At 39.2% G+C, this 27718-nt stretch overlaps 1 protein-coding gene across 9 annotated transcripts in view; it reads left to right on the top strand.

Annotated features, from left to right (window-relative positions):
- The window catches only part of si:zfos-588f8.1, a 91552-nt gene that overhangs the window by 15807 nt on the left and 48027 nt on the right, over nucleotides 1-27718 (top strand). For all 9 annotated transcript variants that reach the window (XM_061778034.1, XM_061778035.1, XM_061778037.1 and 6 more), the window contains exons 2-4: nucleotides 18860-19080; nucleotides 19202-19421; nucleotides 19945-20454. In XM_061778034.1, the coding sequence (XP_061634018.1) occupies nucleotides 18923-19080; nucleotides 19202-19421; nucleotides 19945-20454 (888 nt within the window). In that variant the 5' untranslated portion in view covers nucleotides 18860-18922. The remainder of the gene's footprint in view (nucleotides 1-18859; nucleotides 19081-19201; nucleotides 19422-19944; nucleotides 20455-27718) is intronic.

Here is a 27718-nt window from a genome sequence, read left to right as displayed (position 1 = left end):
TAATGGCGGAGAGGGGATTAGTACCCTTGAAAACGTCATGTTTTTAAACAATTTAAATCACAGCGAGTGAGACGCAGTCTTGCTGCTTTGATATCACCTTATTTACTGTATGCCTACAAGCGATGAAAAGTCAGTTCAGGATCTACCATTCTAAACTAATCAGTGGGGAACTATTGTGAACTTTACCTCTTGGTGGAAACATAGTTTACTGTACTACCGGGTCGTAATATGGCTGTAATTGAGGGCTGCGGTGAGAGCTATTCCTTCCCCCTCCCCACCCTCTCTGCCATCCCTGATCCTGTCCCTTGGCTCAGGATTATGAGCGGAGAGGCGGGGTGGGACCACCCTGCGGCTAGGATTGCTCTTGCTCTGCACTGGTGTCGTGTTCTGATGGCCACTGTCAAATTGTATTAACTAGGCTAGGCAAATAAATGAGTCTACGCATCTGAAGTTCCAATGAGATGATATGGAGCAACTGCCATTTGTGTCCTCCTCCATCTTTCTTTGATGTCAAGATACAGAAGTGACAAAACTGCCTTGTGTAAATGACTGTTGGTTGCTGAATTTTTATTTGCAGGTTAAACTTTACCTAAAACCTTCTGCATGTGCATCTCTCACAGAAAGAGAAAGATCGATGTAACATTAGTTTGGGAGGGGACCTGGTTTGCATTAAGTTTCTGGAGCAGTACATGGAAGGTGATTTGATTCTGTTTGTTTTAAAGACCTTTTGTTGGATGGGACCTTCAAGGTTTGAACTGTGTCTTGCTTTTCTTTATGAATGCCTGACAGGCTGTGGAGGGTAACCCTACAGAGGAGCAGACAGAAGCACAGATGGGGAAAGTATAGGTGAGATCAGCAGAGATTGGAAGAGATGGAATAGGAACAGAGGTTTGGCTTTTGGCTCTCTGTAGACTGGAATCTGTTCTGTTTGTCTTTGCTCTGTGTTTACTGTGAAGCCTCAGGTCACTGATGAATAACTTATTTGTCAGAAACCGTACAGGATGTCTGGGTTTGGTGAGAGAGACTGGTAGTGACAAGATGTGAGCAATATGTGCAGGAGGGAACAAAAGACTCAAATCACATAGCAGACCCATCACCTTGTTTAGTTGAAGCATTGCATGTACAACTAAAACCAATAACACAAAATGCAGATTGTAATTAATAAAAGACCCCATACAATGTTATTTGAACATACATGCCTGGCACTAATTAACCAGAATGTGTCAAATGTATTGCTGGCAATTATAAAAGCTTTCTAATTTAACTTTTTAAACGTGTTTCTATCCTTCCAATAGTCTGGGGACGTTCAACATTTAAAAATTTTAACACAGTGAGGTTTAGGTGTTCTTATTATGACAGATGTTTTAATTGTTTGATGTCAATCGATTTATTTCAGTAGTTATTTTTTTAATCCATGTAAATTGATAGGAAGATAACATTCAGGCTATCCATGTAATACACCACTGTAAACAAGCATACTTTTATTATTATTATTTTTAAATATGAATGAAGCAGCATGTTTCTCATTCTGTGGTCCTCAGAGCATTGGACAGTAGAAGAGAGTTAATTTTGAAAAAAAATTCTTTGTTCTACAGGTATTTGATTACTTATTAATAGACTTTACACCAATTTTATCGGCCTTATCGGTATCGGCCGATAATTAGCATTTTATGCTGATCGGCTTTAATGTCATAATTCGCCGATCCGATCCTCCGCAAAAGACATTTACTCCACGTCGCCATCGTGCACAGTATATTGGAATCCAAAAGCTAGTTTATTTTTAGCCTTGTCGCATGTCTTTTGGCATATCTGACAGCCAATAAAAGTTATTTAAAAAAAATAAAAATAAACGGCGGTGTGGAACAGACAACACATCTGAGTCAGACAACACGTAATGTCCGGATCAGACTACAAGACAAATGTGCTCTTTCACGATAGCACTATGTCAGACTACTGCAATAAAATCTTGTATTCCGATACCACCGCATCCTGTTTTTTCCAATCACTGGGCTTTATCTTGTCAACACAAACACAACCGGATACACTCGTTACCATGGCGACGACAACAATAATGGATCGTGCCGTGTGTTTGTAAGAACAAAATGGGGGAAAATGTGTGTTGGTGGTCACTGGTACTCAGGAGAGGAGAGGACGTTCGTTTAAGGCTTGCTTGAGGTATGTTCCCGTACCTTTTAATACGATACGGCTCGCAAGCAGGCAATAAAATGTTATGTAGCCTAGCGGTTGCACGAACGGTTGGACGTAAACATGCTGCCATTCTGTCAAATCATGCTCTAAAGCTTCGGTGTGGATGAAGTAATTTAATTAAAAATAAAGTAATTTAATTACAGTAAGTTAGCACCCATTATTTCTGTCATGTTGTAATGTTGGTTTGAGCTGACTGATTAAAATACACGATCTGACTAGAGCAGTGATTTCCAACCTTTATGGAGCCAAGGAACATATTTTACAATTTAAAAATCTCATAGCACACCAACAAACAAAAATGTCACAAAAAGTGGATACATTAATTACTGTATTTACGTCCTGCCATCTAATAGAAGACCATTCATTTGTTCTGTCTGTCACTATGCCTCACTGTCATAAATAGAGCAACAAAGATACATTATTTATTGTAAATATAATTTTTTGAGCAATTAAGTACACAAGTATATACAGTAAATGAACAGGTCATTTAAATAGACACGTTCTTCCATCGTGTGATCGGATCGGTGATCAGTTATCCGTTTTTTAATCTCTCTGATCGGTGATCGGCCCCAAAAATCCTGATTGTGTAAAGCCTGCTTATTAATTGAGCTTGCAATTAACTCAATAATTTCAATAGATTTTTGGGACTATTTGTAACACCAGTAATAAAATCAACAAATCCTTCTAAAATTAATTTCTGTGTCTTATAGTAGTTGATGCAGACTTCACATTGGTTAGTGTAAAGCTTTTTCATTCAAGCTTGTGCACTCCTGTGGCTATGCTGGCAGCACAATGGATGTGTGTGGTGTGGCGGAAGTGTTTTTAGCACAGAGTAGCCTACATGAATGAGCGAATACAATAATCCCCTTCCTTTTCCGCTTTCACCGAGTTGTGCCAGCAGGTGCTCCTTATTTTTTTTTTGGGAGGGGGGGGGGGGATCCCGTTTGTGTGTGAATGGGGTTTATCTTATTGGACCGGATGGAAGTACTATCACTTTTAACATCTACCACACTAGTGTTTCGGGGGCTATATATTTTTCTTAATTTAAACTTCTTAGTCTTTTCATCCAACATGACTACAGTGACCTGGAAAGATTTTCACTACCGGCCTACATAATATTCCAAACCAACCACAGACAATGAGCAGCGCCATCTGGGTTCCATTTAAGTCTGACATGCTAAGGTCTCCCTGGATTGGTGTAGCTCATGTTGCTGCTGTGAATTCATGGTGTCAGCTCATCATAGTGACTGAAAATATCACAACTTTTTGTCACGAGGTGCATTGACATCTGAAAGAATGACAAACTTCATATGATGAGAATTTGTATGTGAGCATCACATTGCTACAGCTCGAATAATTCCACACATACAGTGCACTCATTGAATTCAAGCATTTGTTTGCCCTTGTTGGAGTGTGAAATTGAATTGAAACAATGAAACTGCCTTTTTTTGGAGAACAAAATTTAATTCAAGGCTATATACTCTTCTGCTCCCCTCAGTGCAACCTGGCATCTGGACTGAGTTAGAGGAATGGTGCCAAGTGTTCTGTGGTGGGGAGCAAAAGGGGGTGACCAGTGGGGAGTGGAATAGGAGGCACTGGAGGAGCAAATTTGATGAGGTGTTTTTGTGTTGGAAAGTGCTATACCCTGAGTGATGAGGGGGTGGGGGGGGGGGGGACAAATGCATTGTGAAAAGGGAAGGTAGTCTCGGCCTTTACCCTATTTGGTCTCCCAGGTTAGTGACCCGCTGTGAAATGTACATGAAGCCGTGACTCACAGTAATGTCAAATTGTCCCAAGGTCAAAACGACTCATGAAGTGGTTGAGTAAAACAGACGGGATGTAAACATTGTTTTAAATGATCTTCTGTTTGCCATAAACAGAGTTTTAACTGAGTTTTTATGTTTTCATCTATCATGTGTGTCATAAGAAGGTCAGACTTCTCCCCCAAGGGATGTCAGATGGCAGCCAGGTTCAGTTAGTCAATACATGCCTCAGAATCATGACATTGGGAGTGGCAGATCAATGCAGCCCCCTGAGATAACTGTGTTTTGATTGATTAGCAGTGTCCATAGCTGTTATGGTAATTTAGTTAGACAGGCTTGCCTTGAGTTTATGGCTATGTCTATCTGTTTGGACAATGACAAATTTCCCCCATGCAATATTGCTTGGTTCAGTACACATTTTATGTAATTGTATGTAAAAATGTGCGTTAACTGTTCGTGTTCCAAAACAATAGCCCATTGCACATTTCTATACCCCTGGGCCATTCAATAGTAACACTGTGCAGTACAAAAAAGGCAGATTTTATATTGTTTTCCTTGTTTACACAAGCTGGCAGCACACACAACTGTAAAATGCCCTGGTTGTTTTGTTTAATTAACTGGCACATTACATGCTGTAATGGCATTGTGTCACACTATTTGCATAGCTGACACAATTACTGCCATTGCTCCTACACACCCATTGGTAGAAACAAAAGCCTGATCAGGGTTTAACAGATCTGAACCATGCAGCATTATGTCTGTAGGGACTTCTGTTGTGGTTTTGGTGCAAGAAGTAGGTTTTTGACCATAAGCTTGGCTTTATCATCTGCTGAATACACCAATATCAAGAGTCAAAGGCTCCTTTTTTGTGTTCTTTGAATGCAGGCAGCAGATGCGCCGCAACCCCCTTTTTTTTTTTTTTTTTTTTTTTTTTTTTTCCACCGCGCAAAGACTGGGGGGAGGACATGAGCTCAGAGTGTCATTTACCCTTTACTCTTTCTTTATAGGGTTTCATATGTGCATTTGTGATTTCGAGCCCAGTTCGGGTCTGCTGGTTAATTCCCTGCTGGAGGTATCATTCTGATTAAACAAAGGACTATTTTTTGAATAGGCCACATGGCAGAGTCTAGTGGGAGAGGACTGATCCATTCACAGCCATTTTGGATACATCTGCAGTGCATTAGCCCCTGAAGCTGATTAGTGCCACTCAGCACCAAGAGGAGCAATCTCTCACTATCGCCAGACCTGAGTGTGTTTATGAATCCCCAAGAGTACAGACAAATGTAAAGGCCAAATGCCACAGGGAGTACGTGCACACTTAACCAAAACACGCAAATACACACACTGAATTCTGACTTCTTTGCTTCTATCCTTCCTTGTGCCCAGAGGACAATGCAGCCAGCGTTTGCAAAGGGCAAGCCTCTCTCATATTCATTAGGTCATGTTCGTGAGAGTTCCAGTGCTGATGGATACTTGAGTGGCCCCAGATCCACTTTCCCCAGGGAGAAGAAATAAGCTTTTGGTTGCACAGACTGACACCGGAAGGGGTGTAGGTGGATCTCTGGATTTTCAGATGTTTGAAATGCATTATCAAACCAAACGGTTATACTCAACTGGAGCACACGTGCTCAAAGGATTAACCTCTCGGTGGCTTGTTTTCAATCCAAGTACATACAAACAGATATTTGCAATAACGAGTTATTTGTTATACTGTCCAAGAAATTGTTATAGGTCAGCTTTTGAAGCACATATCCACATTGTGCAAAATAAATAAATAAATATCTGATCGGCTTGATCGGTATCGGCCGATAATTAGCATTTTATGCTGATCGGCGGATCGACTTTGTCCTAATTCGCCAATCCGAGCCGCAAAAGACATTTACTCCACATCGCCATAGAGTAAAGTATATTTGAATCCAAAAGCTAGTTTATTTTTAGCATTGTCACATGTCTTTTGGCATTGTACTGTAAATATCTGACAACCAATAGTTATTTAAAAAACAAAAAATGTTGACTGTGTGGGACAGAGAACACGTCTGAGACAGACTACACGTAATGCGTGGATCAGACTATAAGACAAATTTGGTCTTTCACAATTGCTCTATGTCAGACTACTGCAATAAAATCTTGTATTCCGATACCACCACATTCCGTCTTTTACGATCACTGGGCTTTACCTTGTCAACGCAAACACGACCAGATACACTCGTTACCATGGCAACGACAACAACAATGGATTTTGCTGTGTCTATTATAAGAACAAAATAGGGAAAACGTGTGCTAGTGGTCACCAGTGCTCGGGAGAGGACTTTCATTCAAGGGTTGCTTGAGGTATGTTCACATACTTTTAATACAATACGGTTCGCAAGCAGGCAACAAAACGTTACGTAGCCTAGTAAGCTAGTGCTAGTACTAACGGTTGTACGCAAACATGCCGGCGTTCTGTCAAATCATGCTCTAAGGTTTTGGTGTGTGTGAAGTAATTTAATTACAATAAAGTAATTGAATTACAGTAAATTAGCACCCATGATTTTTGTCATGTAATGTTGGTTTGACCTGACTGGTTAGATAGAATACAGTACGGTGCTGTGTCCGGCCACAATGATGAAAATTTCATGAATGAATTTGAGGAAATAAACACTATATTTTTTTACAAAAAAGAAAGGGGGGGGGGGCTGTTTGTTGCACGCCATTTTATTTGTTCGCGCTGTTCACAAAAGTTGCACTGAACAAATATTAAACATTTGGCACAGAGGTATAAACAGTCACCAGTTGGTTAAGAAAAACAGCACAAGTAGATCAAAGCATCCTATTTTGATTCAAGATTTGTACTATTCAAAAGTTCACAGCATTTCTTTAAATGCTGCTTTGTTCAATGGCTACATCTCTTACAATAGCGAGTCTGCTATACTGTATATAAAGTTGGCATATGTACACTATATACGCTGTCACGTTTGTATTTGCATTGTTGGGCAAAGATTTTCATAATTGCAAGCTGACGGGATAGGGGAAATGTTCCAGTGTTTTTTGTTCCCAACTGAAGAAATTGAGTGGGACGGCTGTTTAAAATTTATTTATTTATTTATTTATTTATTTTTTACTTTTGAGCTTTTAACATCGTCACGGTGGAGTTAGGCTTTGGAACGAATTCCATTTATGCCGCTCAACTTTCTATAACTGTGCAACTACCGGCGCTCCATCAGAAAACATTGAATTGCTTTTGAAATTCGCACACGCATATGGGCACTCATATGGCCGATTAGAGGGAGGGTGGTAGGCTCCCGTCCCGCCCTGCCCTTCACTATCTCTGATTGGTTTAAGGACCAGATGAGTTTTATGTGTCTGCTTTCAAGTCGCATTTATTCCTCAAATGGCTGGGCGTACAGGTGGACCCTTTTTCTCTCTCTTTTTTTTTTTTTGGCCGCACCATTCTGAAGTTAGGGTGCATATGCGACCAAATTAGTTGCACTCTCGAGCCCTGTCTTGTCAAAAAATAATAATTCCTACGCCGGATTTCCAGCACCACGCCAGAATATTTTAATCCATAGCAATGCGTCCTCAAACAGATTCATTTTAGATTATGCGTCCCTGAAAGAAATTGTTGTATGTAGGGATGTCACAATAGTGACGTTATCGCAAAATTAAAAGTACCTCTATCGTCGTGACCTTGTCACGGCATAAAATAATGAGCCGTTGCGCTTAAAATTTTGTTTTGTGCCGTCTATGTGAAACCAAGCCGCTTAGCCAGGCTGCTAAAGCGCTTCACTTCCTCATTTGAGTGTAAACACCCCCATTTGTACGTGTAACCCATGTAACTGTGTGTTCGTCAAAATAAATACACTGATTGGTTGACTGGCCAGTGTGACTGCCGCGTTCTGAGGAGTTACTGGGGTTGGGCATCGTTTGAATTTGAGCGATTCTGGTCCCGATTCCTTATTTCGATTCCGGTTCCAAACGCTTCTCGATTCTGATTCTTTTAGGGGGCTGGCTCAACAAAGTTTGCATGGTTTAAATAAAGGGTGTCGAAATTATGAACATCCATTTTCTTTGCAGCCGTCCGCATAGACTAAAATGAACATTTGACTCTGGGTTTGAACTAAAAGCTAGACTTTAAACCAATTTTATCGGCCAGATCGGTATTGGCCGATAGTTAGCATTTCATGCTGATCGGCTTTGTCATAATTCGCCGATCCGATCAATGACGCAATTGATCGGCTCCGCAAAAGACATTTACTCCGCGTCGCGATTGTGCACAGTATATTTGAATCCAAAAGCTAGTTTATTTTAAGCCTTGTCTTTTGACGGAGTACTGTATATCTGACAGACAATGAAGTTATTTAAAAAATAAAAATAAAAAAAAAAACATGTCGGCGGTGTGGAACAGACAACACATTTGACACAGACAACAAGTAATGCCCGGATCAGACTAAAAGACAAACTTGCTCTTTCACGATTGCAAAAGACATTTACTCCGCGTCGCGATTGTGCACAGTATATTTGAATCCAAAAGCTAGTTTATTTTAAGCCTTGTCTTTTGACGTAGTACTGTATATCTGACAGACAATGAAGTTATTTAAAAAAAAAAAAAAAAAAAAAAAACATGTCGGCGGTGTGGAACAGACAACACATTTGACACAGACAACAAGTAATGCCCGGATCAGACTAAAAGACAAACTTGCTCTTTCACGATTGCACTATGTCAGACTACTGCAAGAAAATCTGTTATTCTGATACCACCGCGTCCCGTTTTTTACGATCATTGGGCTTTATCTTGTCAACTCAGATGTGACCGGATACACTCCCTACCGTGGCGAGTGTATCGCGCCGACTGTATTATAAGGACAAAATGGGGGGAAAACGTGTGTTGGTGGTCAGGACAGGAGAGTACGTTCGTTTAAGGCTTTAAGGTATTTACACATACTTTTAATGCAATACAAAAAAATAATATATATTAGACCACCCTTTTTCTTCAATTTCTTGTTCATTATAGTACCTGGTAACACAAAAGTCATTTTACCTCAATGATACAAAAGCTTAATTGTATTATTAAATGTAATTTTGGTTATTATCAAGAAAACCATGGAAAATGCCTAGAGCTAGATACCAGCTCTTCAACTCTTATGTGCTGTTTTCGTTGTCATTATATTTGTCTAAACAAAGGTACCTTTAGTTGCACCTGCCATTGAAAATGAACAAGAAACTCAAGAAACAAGGGATCAAATATTTTATCCATGAATATATTATTTCTATTCTGCATCATCGGGCTTTATCTTGTCAACTCAAATGCGACCGAATACACCCGTTACCGTGGTGACGACAACAAGAGTGGATTGCGCCGACTGTATTATAAGGACAAAATGGGGAAAAACGTGTGTTGGTGGTCACCGGTGCTCAGGACAGAAGAGTACCTTCGTTTAAGGCTTGCGTGAGGTATGTACACGTACTTTTAATACGATACGACTCGCAAGCAGGCAACATAACGTTATATGGCCTAGCAAGCTAGTGCTAGCACTAACGGCTGTACGTAAACATGCAGTTGTTCTGTCGAAATATGCTCTAAGGTTTTGGTGTGAGTGAAGTAATTTAATTACAATAATTTAATTACAGTAAGTTAGCACCCATTATTTCTGTCATGTTGTAATGTTGGTTAGACCTGACTGAATGGAATACATGACCTGACTAGAGCAGTAATTTCCAACCTTTATGGAGCCAAGGAACATATTTTACAATTGAAAAATCTCACAGCACACCAACAAACAAAAATGTTACAAAAAGTGGATACATTAATTACTGTATTTACTTTCTGCCATCTAATAGAAGACCATTCATTTGTTCTGTCTGTCACTGTGCCTCACTGGCATAAATAGAGGAACAAAGATACATTATTTATTGTAAATATATTTTTTGAGCAATTAAGTACACAAGTATATACAGTAAATGAACAGGTCATTTAAGTAGACATATTGCTCCATCTTGTGAACGAATCTGCTATCGTTTTTTTTTAAAACTCGCTGATCTGTGATCGGCTCCAAAAATCCTGTTCGTGTAAAGCCTAGTGTTTATGTTGACAGCGCTGACTTGGGATCTTCGCTCGTGATGTAGATAAGCTCGAGAAATTTGAATGATCTGATTTCAGAGGATGCCCTAATTCACGTGTGAAAAACCTGTTGCATCATTCCCAAAAAGACTCATGGCTGTATTAGCTCAAAAGGGTGCTTGTACTAAATACTGAGCAAAGGGTCTGAATACTTATGGTTGTGTGATATTTCAGTTTTTCTTTTTTAATAAATCTGCAAAAATTTCAACTATTCCGTTTTTTTCCCCATTCAATTTGGGGTACTGTGTGTACTTTAATGACAGGGAAAAAATAAACTTAAATGATTTTAGCAAATGGCTGCAAGATAACAAAGAGTGAAACATTTAAGGGGGTCTGAATACTTTCCGTACCCACTGTAAGTCTTATATTTCAAGACCTTTAAGTTGCTGTAACTGTTTTCTAACTATGGACAAACTAACAATGGAGTCTGGTTTTTTTTTAGCTGTAGAATTTAAGTAGTGTTTGACTTTTAAACATTGATTATTTCTACTATCTGCTCCTATGGTATTTACTCTGACCAAGATAGGTGCTTGGCTCTGCACTGACTCATGGACATTTATCCGCCAAACCAAATGGAAGTTAGGGAGTCACCGTATCTTCCTCCACATACACTGCTGACATCATAACTTGCTTCATCACAGTTAACCTCTCTTGAATTTAAATTAACTCAAGCAGTGAGGGCTGACTGTCTGTCACTGGGTCATTCACTTCCTGCCACATCATACAGTCGGCTGATGGTGTCTCAGGGCTCATTAGTTGCTCTGTTTCTACACTTGAGTGTACCAGTCTTACCTTATCACCGAAGTGTCTGCAGCACAAACTAATAAAACACCAAAGGCCTTCTCACACTTCAGTGGTAGGCTATAAACTCTTTCCACTTTTCCTTCTCTCAGGGCAGTTTTTTTTGTGTTTTTTTTTTTATATGTGGGAGTGATTGGAATAAGCTACAGTATTTGGCTTATTACACATGTGCCAATGAGTCAAGCGAGTAGGCTTTACTGTTCAATATGGGGTCGTTCCAAGTTCCCTCTATTTCCTGTGGTTGTCCCTTTAGTGTGTATATGTGCCAGGTTTGTCTTGAGCATTGGTCTTTTTCAATTTGAACAGAAAAATAAAGCTTGAATTGTTAAAAAAACATTAGTAAAACATGGCACTTTAACATTTCATTAGTGCAAAACACCCACAGTAATATTTGTGACAAATAGATTTTGTAGAAGCCTTTCCCTTTGACTTTTTATTGAGCAAGGTTGATGAGTCGAGCAATGATAAGTAGTGACCCCCTTAAATATATCTGGTGTAAGGAGCTTTTTAAAGGTTAAAGCCCCGTCTTGCTCACAGTAAGGAGCTGAGGAGTCCCTGTCTAAGCTGTAGTCCCACACTCGGTGTCTTTCCCCATCCCACCTTAAGCAGTTAAAGGGCCAGGCTAAGCCCATGCCAAGCAGACAACCCTGGGGTCTTATCTGTGGAATGCAGAGGATCTCCTTTGCATGGAGGAAGCTATATTATCGCAAAGCCCCACGTCTCTCCTTTTGGATTGGTCTCACTTAATGTTTGCTTTTTGTCTGTTTTGAAATATTTCTAAATATCTGTCATTTTAGCACACAACCATTTGAATTTAAAATAAATGTTTCTTATGGAGAATGTTCAGAGACAGATTCTCCCATGCCATTAAAACAATTAACTTTTGATATTCTTAACTATCATGTGAAATGTAAAGGGTAACTGCAGTACTATATATCAGAATGGTAATGAGAGACTTGTGTTGTGTTTGGGGGCTTTACTATAAAAGTCACCAAAAAAAAAAAAAGGTAACCGGTGAGCCGAAATCTGATGATATACACAGACGTGGTCCGACCCGTTGAGTTTTGTGCGACATTAGAGATGTATTTTTCCAGAAAGGTTTTGAATTATAATCGAGTGAACAGCTCAGAGCTTAAAGTGACATATTCAAACCAGCTCAACCTCCTGATAGAGGATAATGCTGATAATGTCTTTTGTGGTCCGTACAGTTTTGCGACTGTGCCTTGTATTTAAAAAAAAAAACTTACATGCAACTGACTGGCCTGTAAAATTTAAAAGTGCAAATTAGTGAAATGCCATTATGAACCAAAACTAAGGTTTTGAACAAACATAACCTCTAAAACGGTTCAGTTGTTAACATTTGGTAAATTAATATGTAAAATTGTTTGAGACTTCACTGTTGTCAAGATGCCAAACAGAAAAGGGGCAATCCTAACTTTTTAATTTTTCTTAAGTTAAGCACCTTATTTGAAGACATAACTTTCTATTTTTATTTACTTGCTCTTATTGTGAAATGTAGCTCTACTTTTATTTACTTAATGAGAGAACATTACACAGTTGTGCTCATATGTTTGATTACAAGGGCAGAATTTGTAAGAAGTTTACTATTCTTTATTATGCTCTAAAATCATTATATCAGTGGCATTAATAAAAATAAAAAATAAACATTATTTATTGTGAAAGTTTTGGGGAAAATATAATGTTCTAAAAAATTTGCTATCGTGGCAGGCCTAAACACGTCTATTGAGAGCAAGCGCAATGGCTAACAAAAATATTGTAGAAACAGTATAAAAGAGTAATAACTGCAGTAAAAATTTGCAATATAGCGGTGCCACAAAGCAAGAACTATGATATAGTTATTGATTACTATAGTAATCAAGAACTATAGTTCTATGATTACTGTATCTGTGTTCCGTAATGATAAATTGCAGGAACTCATTGTTCCAGGGCTGGGACTCAATGTTTCCATGACATGTGCATCCCAGGACTCACATAGTCTCAAGTGTAGAATGATCTATGTATGTATATAAAATTGTACATCTATATACATTATATGTATGATTTATAAAAAAAAAAATATATATATATTAGATCACCCTTGTTTCTTCAATTTCTTGTTCATTATAGTACCTGGTAACACAAAAGGCATTTTACCTGAAGAATACAAAAGTTTAATTGTATTATTAAATATAATTTTCGTTCTCAAGAAAACCATGGAAAATGCCTACAGCTAGATACCTGCTCTTATATTAAACTCTTATGTGCTATTTTTGTTGTAATTTGTCTAAACAAAGGTACCTTTAGTTGCACCTGGCATTGAAAATGAACAAGAAACTGAAGAAACAAGGGATCAAATATTTTAACCATGAATATATTATTTCTATTTTTGTATTCCTGTGTACGTTACTCATACTTAACAATGTGTAGTTCAAGCTTTTTATTCAGGCTTTTAGTGTGCAGTATTCTTGTATTTGCGGCACGGTGGATGACTCGTTAGCACATCTGCCTCACAATTGTGAGGACTCGGGTTCAAATCTCGCCTGTGTGGAGTTTGCATGTTCTCACCGTGCCTCCGTGGGTTTTCTCTAGGCTTTACACGATCAGGATTTTTGGGACCGATCAGCGAGTATAAAAAACCCATAACCGATCACAAGATGGCGCAGTGTGTCTATTTAAATGACTTGTTAATTTACTGTATATACTTGTGTACTGTCGACTGAGTAGGCTTTACACGATCAGGATTTTTGGGGCCGATCAGCGAGTTTAAAAAAAAAAAAACGATCACCGATCCGATCACAAGATGGAGCAATGTGTCTATTTAAATGACCTGTTCATTTACTGTATATACTTGTGTACTTCTTTTCTTTTCGGCTTGTCCCTTTAGGGGTCGCCACAGCGCGTCTTCCTTTTCCATGTAAGCCTATCTCCTGCATCCTCCTCTCGAACACCAACTGCCCTCATGTCTTCCCTCACTACATCCATCAACCTCTTCTTTGGTCTTCCTCTAGCTCTCTGCCTGGCAGCTCCATCCTCATCATCCTTCTACCAATATACTCACTATTTCTCCTCTGTACATACATACAGTATACATTGTGCAGTGCTGTGTTTTATTGCGTACAGAGCCACGACACAAAGTCTGCTTTTTTGCTCCACTTGGATAATAAGTTGTTTTCCTTTTCCATTTGGGTGAGATTTGTATTCTTCACGAACTCGCCGAGTTCCGGAGCGGTCTCCGACGACAAGTGTAGCCTTTATTTTTGTTGGAATGCTCCAAGCTGGCTTTCCACGTGGCGCCCACCTGTGCTGAGTCGTCTCGTGCTATCGATACTAGGCTTTACACGATTAGGATTTTTGGGGCCGATCACAGATCAGCAAGTTTAAAAAAACGACAACCGATCACCGATCCGATCACAAGATGGAGCAATGTGTCCTTTTACATGACTTGTTCATTTATTGTATATACTTGTGTACTGTATCCATCCATTTTCTGTACCGCTTATCCTCACTAGGGTCGCGGGCATGCTGGAACCCATCCCTGCTAAAAAATATTCTAGCATTTTAGACAAAAGTTAAAACATCAATGACCTCTAGGGGGCATTCAAGGATTAGCCACTGACATAAGTTTAGGTCAGATCAACACTACAACATGACAGAAATAATGGGTGCTAACTTACTGTAGTTAAATTACTTTGTTGCAATTAAATGACTTTAATAAATACTGGTAATGACATGCTTACTCAGACTTTCTCACTGTCCCGGGTATATGGACGGGTGTTGTCTAGAGTTTGCGTACGTTTGGCTTTTCCTTTGGTTTTTTTCACGCTGCGTTGCTTGAACGCGGCATGCTCCTCCTTGTGTACATTTTTCAGGTGCCCGAAATTTTTTTTGTTGAAGCATTTGTGTTCCCCACAACGTACTTCAGTTGTGCACAGACTGCAAATAACTTACGCGTTGTTTGTCTGAGACACTGCAAAATAGTCCCACACCGATGACGTGTTTTTAACCGACAAGATTGAAAAAAACTTTTGGCCGTCAGATAGTTACAGTACTGCGCCACAAGACACGTGACTAGGCTAAAAATACACTAGCTTTTGGATTCATACACATCGGCGACGCAGAGTTAAGTCTTGTGCAGAGCCGATCGATGACGTCATTGATCGGATCGGCCAATCAGCATAAAATGCTAATTATCGCCCGATACCGATAAAACCGATCATATCGGCCTAAAGTCTAATCGATACTATCGATCTGTTGGTAATACAGACTCTCGTGTGCATCGAATGCCAAGTTTGCCTAACAGCACAGTAGAAGCATATAACACTGACTTTGCTCAAATAGCCTCGTGAGCTGCGGACTCTGAGGTTACGTCTTGTTGGTTAAAGCTAACGCATGCTAACTTGTCCGCAGTAGGCAGGAGTTAGTCGGCCGTTTGAAGCCGTTCTCCCGGCTCCCACACAGTCGTGTGCACACAACCTGTCAGAAACAGGCAATCGTTGGCTGACTGTCAGCTTTTTGGGTACTGCCATTTATGACACCATATGAATTGAGTGCTTGTCGCGCAAGTTTTTGTATTTTCTTAATTTTTTTTCATTTTTTAATTTATTTGATTGTTTTAAACTACCAGTACTGGAAAAAAAACTGGTATGGTGCAATTTTTGACATCAAAATACCTCTGTACGGTACTGGTTTTGGTACATATACAGCAATGAACTGAACAGTCTGGTGAAACTATTTTTAGAAACACTAGTAAGACTTTGATCAATCATTGGAAAGTTTATCGCTCTAAAATTTTATTTGCCATATTCCTTTTACTCCAGTCATATCTTGGTCTATAAGGTCTTGTTTTTCAGGTTGATAAAATAAACTATCCCCATGAATGAGAAAAGTGATAAACTATCAGCCCTTGTGCTTACAGGATGGATCTCAGGTTACCAAAGCAGTGTAGTCTGCATGGCATACCGTGCAGGGCTGTGATTTAAAGTAGCTTCCTGTTTCCCCAAGGGTGGCTTACAGTTTACCGAGCATTCATTATTAATACAGGGCCATGGTACACGATACATCACTACACTCTACCTAGCTGCTGTCATGATAAATTTGCCCCTGTGGTATGGATCTTGAACTATACTCTGGTGACAAATGAAGCCCTCACTGACAACATGACATTGATAAAAGCATTGCAGTACTTTGTGTGTATTCTTGTTGTTTTAATGAAGAATATATGAATACACAATATATGAATTTGTTTGAACAAGAAAAAAAAAATACTGTAATTAAAACGAGCTATTCCTTTTAAAGAAAAACATTGCCACATTTCATATGGTTGAGTACTTGGTCTTTTATTTTGTGTTTTTGCTGGATGTATTTTATTTTTTCAATTATCACTGTACCCCACCTCTGGGTGGCAGTCTGCTGGAATAGAGTCCAGCATAAACTAGTGAGGATAAGCGGTGTAGAAAATGGATGGATGGATATTGCTCAACTTTCCAGACTAAACTAGTTGATCCTTAACTAATAGCGCCCCTTTGGTTGCAGTCAAGTAGTGCACTCAATTTTGCCTAAATTGCATCGACATAACTAACAACCATTTCAACATGAGGCATAATTCTTAATTAGCAATAATCGACTAATTTATCATTTTGCACAGTTCATACAAAGTACACGGCTTTCAATGTTAAATGAGTGTTAATTACAGAGCAACAAACTACCAGATACAGTGGCACCTTAACTTACAAGTACCCCAATTTACGAGTCGTCGCTTGTTCTTGTGTGTGTGTGTGTGTGTGTGTGAGTGTGTTTGTGTGTGTGTCTGCGCGCATGCATGTTATTAACACCACAGTTGGAAAGTTGGGAGTTTACTGTAAAACTAGACAAACAACATAAAGTGCTACACACCTTGTATATTTAAATGCAAAACATTTTATTTTAGAAAAATTGCAAGTTTCATGTAACACTCAAGGGAAAACCCTATTGACAGGCTAGCAAAAATTTGCAGAAGTCACGGGAGAGATTTATCTTAAAATAAATCTTCACACACAAACGCTAAAGTAACAAATGAGGACAGCTAATATACTCACTCACTGGCATATATTCTTCCTAATCTGTGAAAACATTATATAATTAGTTAAATTGCAGCGTTCTTCTACTCTTTTAACCTCAATGTAAGTGTGTATCTCAATGCCTGCACCACAGTGCCCCAAATAGGCCAAGGCACGCAGAGCAGGAACATCAGGTGTTTTATTTGTATTTAGTATTTTTTTTATTTTTAATTGCTATTATTTTAATATTGTCATTCATTTATTTTCTGGTGGTTCTTTTAATTTGTATTTAAAGTTGAGTTTTGTTAGTATAATAAATAATACATTTTGAAATTGTTTATCATGAATTCAATATCAATCAAAATTATCATGTTTATTATTTTTATCATAATCACCCAGCCCTACTCATAAGTCAAGTTACCACTTTACGACTATTTTACTGATTTAATACACACCATAGATGTACTACTTTTTTTCCAGCTCAGTTGAGCAAATATTTCCAAAACGGGCTGAAATCTTTATCTTTATTTTTTTTATTCTTAGTCATCATTTTATGTTGCCAGAATCAGCTTAATTAATATTAACTACTTTGGTGAAATTAGGCATTATTTTTCATCAGGCCACCAAGTTTTACATCATTCAGTCACAGTGTCTCATCAAGAAGAGTGAATATTGTGCCGTCATTGCACCATTTCTGGTTTCCCTTGTGTGTTCTGTTTCTATATCATATCATGCAGCAGCTGGGTTCACTATCTTTGCTGCATCAGGAGCGGTAACTGAGGTGAAAGTGTCATTTACAATGGGTATTTTTAGCATTTAGAAAAAACAGTTATTGTCCCACACCAACATGGTGTAGGAAAAAACACATAATTACCTTGATAGGACTAAGGCCTAACAGATAAATTATTAATGAACAATGCCTGTGCCAAAAAAAACTTATCATGACATCATTTTATAATAATGTAATTTCTCGTGTATAATTCGTATATGTACAGTTGTGCTCATAAGTTTACATACCCTGGCAGAATCTGTGAATGTTTATTTTTTTCTTTTTTTTTTTTTAAATACGACTGTTGACTGATCAACAACCATCACTGATTTCATGATGGTTATGTTTTGTTTATAGATAATGCTTTTCTGAAATGCTTGACAGTTTAATTTAAATCCCATTAAAATAAAATTAAATGTGTGTTCGCCTGGTCCTTCACGTTTTCTTTAAAGAACTGTACACATCTTACAACTTCTGCCTGGGTAATCAAACATGAGCACAACTGTGTGTTTTCTCATTTACTGAATCAAAGTAGGGCTGTGATTTTCAAAATAAGAGCAAGTTAAAAAAAAAAAAAGAATTAAGTGTTCAAATAAAGTGCTTTACTTCAGAATAATTATTTGAAAATACAGATAATACTTCATGTTTTGATCATATGGGTAGAAACAAAATCATGAATTATAAAAATGCATTATACATAAATAAAAGGGTTTTCCAGAATTTTGAGGTTATATTATTATACATGGGTGCGCATTATACACGAGAAATTGCGGTAACTAAGAACTTTCCATGAAGAATCATGTCACTGCGGCATTGCTTTGGGCTTTGAAATCGTTCCATTATTTTATTAACATTATAAATGTATTCCAAGATCAAGTAATACATCATTTTGTCCTATAAATACAGTAGCCGCAATACCTATTTGACTACCATGAAACCTTGTTTCAATATGCACGATGGTTGGGAAATCCTCCCCACTGTTGGCTACCACAGTAAATTTTAGGATCAATGGTAAGTAAGTATTCACCGTGAAATGATCATTTGCCCTGGGTTATTGTATCATTGTTTTTAGCACAAGGGAAGGTTTCCTCATATTCATCTCAGAGATCTACTACTAATGATATAATCCAAATGTGAAGGTAACTGAAACTTGTCATTGATCAAAGTGTAGTTTATTTTATTTAAGGTGCTGTGTGGTGAGAGGGAAGCGGTGGCTGCGGCATGCTGAGGCAACTCCCCCTGACTCAGGATGAGTGTCAGAGATGGCAGTGCCGCCGTGGCAATGAGTGCAGGTGGAGTAAGGGGGGGAGGGTGTCTGCCGACGAGCCCCAACGATCATGGACGCTCGTACCTGCTCCAGATCTACCCACGGCTCGCTGCTGAGTCATCCACCTGCTGCAATCTAAGGTGGGCGGGACTCAGTGTTACAAAAAATGTCAGCAGTTCTTTTACACATCATTGATTATTATTATTTGTCTTTTTTTTAATTTTTTTTTTTTATTTTTATTTTTTTTTTACAATCAATCAGAGTGCAGAAGGATGCTACAGCAGCCTCTGTGATCTCGGATGCTGCTGTGGCATTAGGGCTGGATCCTGGCCGCCTGTATGTCTTAGCAGAGGTGAAGGAATGTGGCGGGGAAGAGTGGGTGCTGGAAGCCGGAGATCTTCCAGTGCAGAGGTTCCTCCTGTGGCCTCGGAAAGCCCAAGAGCAGCATCCGCGGAGCCTTGGCTTTTACTTCTTACTCCAGGTCTCATAAGTAGTTAATTGTCATTGATGTCCATTGCCCATGGTCTCTTTTATTTAGACAAAAATAGCACATTTACTCTAGAAACTTCAGCAAATTCAATGCATGACTCTATCATATCAAATCAATGTGTTGGTAATTGAGTCTTTTTTGGGGGGGGGGGCCTGGTGTAAACCAATTAGTGGTCAGCAGTCGACAAAAATTCTCCAAAAATGATCATCTGTTCGAAAAATGATTGAGAATTATTTAAAAATGTATTATTTCGCCATTATTTTTTTATAATTTCAACATTAATGCTAGGAAACTGTCATTCCAGCAAATAGGAACAAATAAAGCGGTTGAAGTTGTGCTTGCAACACATTAGTGCACCCCATTTTGCCTGGTTTTAAGGCACAAGTAATTGACAATTCCACGCAATAAAGGTACTTCTCAAAGATTAAATAATTGACGCATTAGGTATTGTGGCATCCTTTAACCAGTGGAAGTCATGAAAGTTAAATACATTAATTTTCTATTCTTGATTCAGGAGAGGAACAACGATGGCTCTATTCATTATGTCCACCTCCCACCCCTGTCCAAAGAGCAGGAGGCACAGCGGCTTGCCGCCAGGGGCTTCCTTCCACCTCCACAGGATGACTTTGCAGACCTCTGTAACCTCCCCAAACTCAATGAGGACAGCATCCTAAACAATCTGCGCACACGCTTTTACAAGAAAAAGATCTACACTTATGCAGGCAGCATACTCATTGCCATCAACCCCTTTAAATTTCTTCCAATCTACAACCCAAAGTATGTCAAGCTGTACGAAAACCACCAGCTAGGCAAACTGGAGCCGCATATCTTTGCTATTGCGGACGTGGCTTACTATGCCATGCTCAGGAAGAAGGTGAACCAGTGTATTGTCATCTCTGGAGAGAGCGGCTCAGGCAAGACACAAAGTACCAACTTTCTCATCCACTGTCTGACCGCACTCAGCCAGAAGGGCTACGCCAGTGGTGTGGAGAGGACTATACTCGGTGCAGGACCAGTCCTGGAGGTAAGTGAATACTGTCAATGACTGCAGGTGTGTTAATGCAAACCACTGGCTGTGTAGTATTCATTGGCACCTGTGCTACTTTGGTTTGCATCCAATCCAATGCATTAATCAATAAGAGTAGGTAGTGAATGAATGAAACTGAGTTGTGCTGGTAAATCAGATGACCTCACTTGTTCCCCATCAGGCTATAGCTATTCGTTTGTCTCATCAACCGTAAGGAATCCTTATGTCACAGATACCCATACCCACCACTCACTTTATTCATGTGGGAACTGCCTCGCTGTTAATTTATTGTCAAAGATGATGCTTCCCCAAAAGTCACGCATGCTTCTATTTGCAGGCAAAAACATAAGTAGGAATAAGACTGCATTTTTGTTTTAGATTATATAATGGTAGAATAATTTTGTTTAGTTTGATGGTTATGGGGGTTAGAAAATTCCCATGAAAGAGAAGAAAGGAAATGTCTTTTCAGGCTAGAGCTCCAGGCTGGATGGACATATGATCATAAAGAGTAGACTCCCCCTACAAAAAAAGAGAACAAAAGGCGAACGTTTCTATGTTAACCGCTCACATGCTCCCATGTCCTCTATTGCTTTTGGAATCAAATTAACAAATTCTGTGAGTGAATCTGCAACACAAGAAGACAATTGTAGAAATCTGTCTCTGCTTTTTACCAAAAATGTTTTTTTTTAAAGTTTAATCTACTTGGCTAATATGTACTCTAGGTATTATTTTATGTATTTTCCCTTCCCTGTAATAAGAAACAGAATCCTAGTCAGTTTTAATGGTTGAAGAATATGAAATCATTTTCTGCCTTTACAGCTCTCCAAAGTATTCATTGTTTAGCACTGCATTGATGACACGTTGCTCTGTTTTACTGTATTTATGGACTTTTGTTTTGCTATAAACAGCACTGCATGCATGTGAATGGGTTCCATTATATTTTGCGCTTCCTCTGAGCCCAGAGATCTGGATCAATGTTTGTTATTGTAAAAGTACGAGATTAGAGATGAACAAAAAAAAAAAAAAAATGAAGTGTTAAACTTTAGTACACATGGGACCCTGAAGCCCCGTTCCCTCTTCTTACTTCACATATTCTCTTCAGCACTACTTTATCTCAGTGGAATGCTTTTCAGGATTGTGGTTCTCTAAATGCTCCTAGTGCTGATCTGAAAGTAATTCACAATGTATTTTCATTTTTATATTGCACAGTAACTGTGCTAAAAATACTCCTTTATCCACAAAAGCCATGTGTGGAATGTGAAAGTACAAAACTGTTGAAAGAGAACATCACCCCCGATCTATAAAAAATAAGTTGAGTGGAATGTGCGTCAGTAGAATGGTAGAAAAGAAAGTAAATACATCGAGCAGGGAGCTACAGTCACTTAAAAGCAGAGTCAGCCATTTGTCATTTGACACATGACTTTTGTCCATTGACCTTCTTGACTCATCACTCAAAAGGCACTTGCAAAAGTGCTGCGACTTTAAGATGCAGCTGAACAAATTTAGCCTTAGTCCCTTAGTGTGTCAGTGTGACGAAGAAATTTTCCCCTCCATCAGCAGAGTTCTGGTCCCCCTGGCAAATACATGGCTGGCGTTCATTCCCAGAATGCAGTCTGTTTCAGTCCTGTCCAGAGCTGTGGTTGAAGAGGGAGACAAGGAGACTGGATCGGGCTTTGTTGGCCTCGTCAGTACGAGAGGCAGAGATCGGGTTCCAATTTTTCAATCATTCTGGCTTATGAACAACTATAGCAACAATACATCAAAGGTTGCATTTCATACAGAGTAGAGTGCTTTTGACATTCCTTCACAACCTCTACTAAAAAGAGATTTATTTTATGTGGAAAAAACATCGATTTGGACACCACCTAGACGCTTTTGTAGCAAACTAATAACACGGCTAACATGAACCTGAAGTCTCTTTACAGAGGAAGCAATAACTCCTGAAAGTATGTTCCCTGCAGTTTCTCTCCACACAAGTAGTGCTTCCATCCTATAACAACTTTTGAGGAATTGAGATTTAAAGAGAGAGTGAACATTTCTTTCAGCAGGTTTACTGGTACAAAAGAACCTCTAACCTTCCTAAAGATTGTACTTTTTTTGCACTAAATACTGATCCGATTACAGTGGTTGAAAATGCAGTGTTTGTGCATTCTGTGCGTCTACCCTGTGCCTATAGGGGAGCCGCTAGAGACCTGGGTCACATTTTGAGGAGGTGAGATCATTATTTGTGCTGCTGGCCTCAACCTGAAACCACTTTGCAAAACAGCCATCCTACTTTGGTGCCGTGCTCCACCTCGTTTCTCGTTAGATGCCATGCTCCAATTAATAAGTGTTGCTCAATGAGTAAATAAATGCCACACCTAAAATTGCCCCTTATTAAAAGTAAGAGGCGCCACTTATTACTCTAATTACCCTTGCTAGGGCTGATATTTTTTTTTCATAAGGATGGGAGAATGTCTGAATGTTCTGAAGTCCTTTCTATTCTTCTGTCGTATAATGCTGCCCAATGGAGTAGTAGTTAATGCCCTTTCTTTACTTCAGATTGTTATGCCTTGGCGTTACACAATCAGGATTTTTGGGGCCAATCACCGATCAGCGAGTTAAAAAAAAAAAAAAAAAAAAAAAAAAAAGATAACTGAACACCTATCCGATCACAAGATTGAGCAAAATGTGTCTATTTAAATGACTTGTTAATTTACTGTATATACGTGTGTATCTTAAAAAGTATTCTCTCGTCAGGTCATGTATTCTAATCAGTCAGGTCAAACCAACTTTACAACATCCGTCCACCAATCCATTTTCTTTACCGCTTATCCTCACTAGGGTCATGGGCTGCTGGAGCCTATCCCAGCTATCTTCGGGCGGGAGGCGGGGTACACCCTGAACCGGTCGCCAGCCAATCGCAAGGCACATAGAAACAAACAACCATTCGCACTCACATTCACACCTACGGGCAATTTAGAGTCCTCAATCAACCTACCACACATGTTTTTGGGATGTGGGAGGAAACCGGAGTGCCTGGAGAAAACTCACGCAGGCACGGGGAGAACATGCAAACTCCACACAGGCGGGGCCGGGATTTGAACCCCATTCCCCAGAACTGTGAGGCAGATGTGCAAAGCACATCTTGTCACTGATCTCTCTTTTAAGGAAAGTTCCTTAGCTAATTAATTCGGTGTTGGAGCTTGGTATGGCTTGGACTTGTACCAGATACAAATACATATACCGTTACCGAGCAAAAAAAACCGAGTAATTGACGAACCCCACAAATATTTTAAAACTGTCTATTCTGTAAATATGATCCCAAAACAGTTTAATATGGTTTAAAACTAAATAAAATTACTTCACACACACCGAAACTTTAGAGCATGATTCGACATCACGCTGGGATGTTTACACACAACCATAAGCTTGCTCATCTACATAACGTTTTGTTGCCTGCTTGTGAGCGGTATCGTATTAAAAGTACTTGAGCATACCTCAAGCAAGCCTTAAATGAATGTAATCTCCCAAGCACCGGTGACCACCAGCACACGTTTTCCCCCATTTTGTTCTTATAATACAAGCGTTGCGATGTCATCGGCATGGTAACAAGTGTCGCGTTTATGAGTTGCCGAGATAAAGCCCAGTGATCGTAAGAGACGCGATGTGGTGGTATCGGAATAGAAGATTTTATTGCAGTTGTCTGACCTCGTGCAATCGCGAAAGACCAAATTTGTCTTGTAGTCTGATCCAGGCATTACGTGTTGTCCATGTCAGACGTGTTGTCAATCGCACACCACTGACATGTTTTTTTTATTTTTTTATTTTTTTTATAAATAACGTTATTGGCGGTCTGATATTTACAGTACTACATCAAAAGACATGCGACAAGGCTAAAAATAAACTAGCTTTTGCATTCAAATATACCGTACATGATGGCGACACAGAGTAAACGCTTTCTTTCAGTTGATAATGTATTTGATAAATATGGTGTCCTCCAAAACTTCTTCTGTGTGCTTCTTTAACGATGAATGACTCACATACTCAATGAGTAGCATATTTATTTTTGAACTGGTCTGACTGGTTGATCCTCTTGTCTTTTTTCCCCTCTGAAGCACATAAGACCTGCCCCTTTTCACGAAATTGGTTGACACATAAAAGACGACAGGTCAGCTGCTCTGTCAAAGTTAAACAGTTAGGAATCAACATTATAAATTTAGCCATGCTTTATGCAGCCTTGAATTAAGACTCCAACATACAGTGCTGTGAAAAGGTATTGGCCTTCTCCTTAAATGGTGAGGTAATTTATTAAGGGGGAAAAAAATATTAAAAGTTACCTGGCCCTGTGTGGAAAAAGTAATTATCCCCCTTCTTAAAACATGAATTAATTGTGGCTCAATTTAGAGTCTCCAATTAATGCATGTTTTTAGGATGTGGGAGGAAACCGGAGTGCCCGGAGTAAATCCACGCAGGCACGGGGAGAACATGCAAACTCCATACAGGCGGGGTCGGGGATTGAACCCCGCACCTCAGAACTGTGAGGCAGACGCTCTAACCCGTCGTCTATCTATCTATCTATCTATCTATCTATCTATCTATCTATCTATCTATCTATCTATCTATCTATCTATCTATCTATCTATCTATCTATCTATCTATCTATCTATCTATCTATCTATCTATCTATCTATCTATCTATCTATCTATCTATCTATCTATCTAAAATTGTTTTTTTTTAACTGATGTTTTAGATTTTTGCCATGGTATCGTTTCAGGTATCGAGGTATTTCATGCAGGTATAGTATCGAAGTCCGAATTTTCGTATCGCGACAACACTCATTTAACACAATGCTCCCTTAAGCTGAGCCTCCCACCAACCAGCCAGTAATTTACAATAATAAGTAATAAGTATATATTAATATATAATATAAAGACACTTTCCCCCAAAATTTGGATATCATGGAAAAGTTTATTTATTTACATAATTCCATTCAAAAAGTTAAACTTCCATAGATTATAGATTCAGGGCCCACAATTTAAACAATTTGAAGTATTTATTTGTTTATTTTTACATAATTTGGGCTTCCAGCTCATAAAACCCATGAAATCAGGAATTTAAAAAAAATTCAATACTGTGAAGAAATCAGCCCAATTTTATTTTTAGTTTCACACACTAATCATCTACTAAACTCAAAGCAACTTCACAAGGTGTCATTAAATTGCTTCAGTTTGGTTCAATTGTCTCAGTTGGGTTCAATATGGGGAAGACTCCAGACTTGACAACTGGCCAGAAGACAATCATTGATACCATGCATAGGATGGGTAAGCCATAAAAGTTCGTAGCTATGAAGGCTGGCTGCAATCATTGGAAAATGTGGCAGGAGAAGATGCACCAGCAAAAGAGATGACAGTGGGCTTCTGCATATTATTAAACAGAGAAGATTCAAGAATTTAGCAAAGATCCAGAAAGAGTGGAATAAAGCGGGAGTCACAGCTTCAAAAACCACCACATTCAGACGCATCCAACTGTCGGGTTCCTCGGGCTCAAGCTACTTCTCAGCCTGAGCCAACGTCGGAAGCGTCTCAACTGGGTTTGGAGGAAGACTGGTGAAGAACAGAACCCAAACTGCTTGAGGTCCAGTGTGAAATATTCACAGTCATGATTTGGGGTGCAATGTCCAGGGCAGGTGTTGGTAAACTCTGCTTTCTTAAATCCAAGGTCACTGCAACAGTCTCCCAGAATGTTTTACAGGACTTCATCATTCCTTCTGCTGTATATGGATGGAGATGCAGATTTCATCTTACAGCAGGACCTGGCCCCTGCCCATAGCGCGAGAAGCACCAGAATCTGCTTTGATGACTATACCAACACGGTGCTTGACTGGCCAGACAACACACCGGATCTAAACCCCATTGAGTATATATGGGGTATTATCAAGAGGAGGCGGCACGGTGGACGACTGGTTAGAGCGTCTGCCTCACAGTTCTCTGGTTCAATCCCCGGCCCCGCCTGTGTAGCGTTTGCATGTTCTCCCCGTGCCTGCGTGGGTTTTCTCCGAGCACTCCGGTTTCCTCCCACATCCCAAAAACATGCATGGTAGGTTAATTGACGACTCTAAATTGCCCATAGGTGTGAATGTGAGTGCAAATGGTTGTTTGTTTGTATGTGGCTCCAGCACGCCCGCGACCCAAGTGAGGAGAAGCGGCTCAGAAAATGGATGGATGGATTGATTATCAAGAGGAAAATGAGGGGCACCAGACTCGCAAATAAAGAAAAACTGACAGCAAGTATCAAGGAAATCTGGTATTCCGTAACTCCTAGGCAATGCCACAGGCTGATTGCCTCACTGCCATGGCGCCTCGATGCAGTGATTAAAGCAAAGGGATTTCCAACCAAGTATAGAAGATTAACTTTAGTTTTTTTAATTTAAAATTAATCATTTTAAAAGTACCATATATTGATTGATTTAATGTGACCCTAATTTTTCTTTTTTTTCTACAAAAACTTAGAAGTAAATCATGGGCCCTCAATCTATAATCTATGAAAGTTTAACTTTTTGAATGGAATTATGAAAATAAATAAACTTTTCCATGATATTCAAATTTTTTTGGAAAGGGTCTGTACATAGTGCGCACCACATCAAGACACTATAGTATTGATGAGATGTCAGTAAATATTTTAATAATTTTGTAATTGATTTGGTGGCATTCTTTTAAGCATTATTAATTTGTGAAATTGCAATCCCTTAATTTTAGTGAGGTTAGTTAGTAGTCATCGCCATGAATGCAATTGTACTTATAATTTCTTAAAGGGGCCTAAATAAAACAGCAGAATGATGCTGAATCCGAAATAATCACTCAAATTTAACATATAACATGAATATAGGGGTCTAGTGACAGGGCCACCACAACTTGGCTCATGTTGGCCCGATAGGGCCGCCACTCAAAAAGGATATACATGTCAGATGTTAAGTGTTGGAAAAAAGTGAAGTTCTGAACAGCGAGTTTTGGTCCTCTTGTGGTGTGGTGTTTTACCAGACTCGAGCCATTTCAAGCAGCCCCACCCATGTCTTCTTGGATACCACATCAATCTCCAGCTTATGCTGTGGTCAAAGTACCACAAATAAGTCCTGCAGATGGCTGCAGCATGTTGCTACATGTAAGCTGTGGCTCACATGTAGCAACTGTGCTGCTACAAGAAACAGCTTGTTATGGACTTCACCTTGATTCTGAATAGAGTGATTGCATCATTGCTTTTTTTTTTATTTGTCCGTGTATG

This window comes from Phyllopteryx taeniolatus, chromosome 7 (assembly GCF_024500385.1).
Source record: "Phyllopteryx taeniolatus isolate TA_2022b chromosome 7, UOR_Ptae_1.2, whole genome shotgun sequence".
NCBI lineage: Eukaryota > Metazoa > Chordata > Actinopteri > Syngnathiformes > Syngnathidae > Phyllopteryx > Phyllopteryx taeniolatus.
Note: the sequence above shows the minus strand (reverse complement) of the source record. Positions and strands in the feature narration are given on the sequence as shown.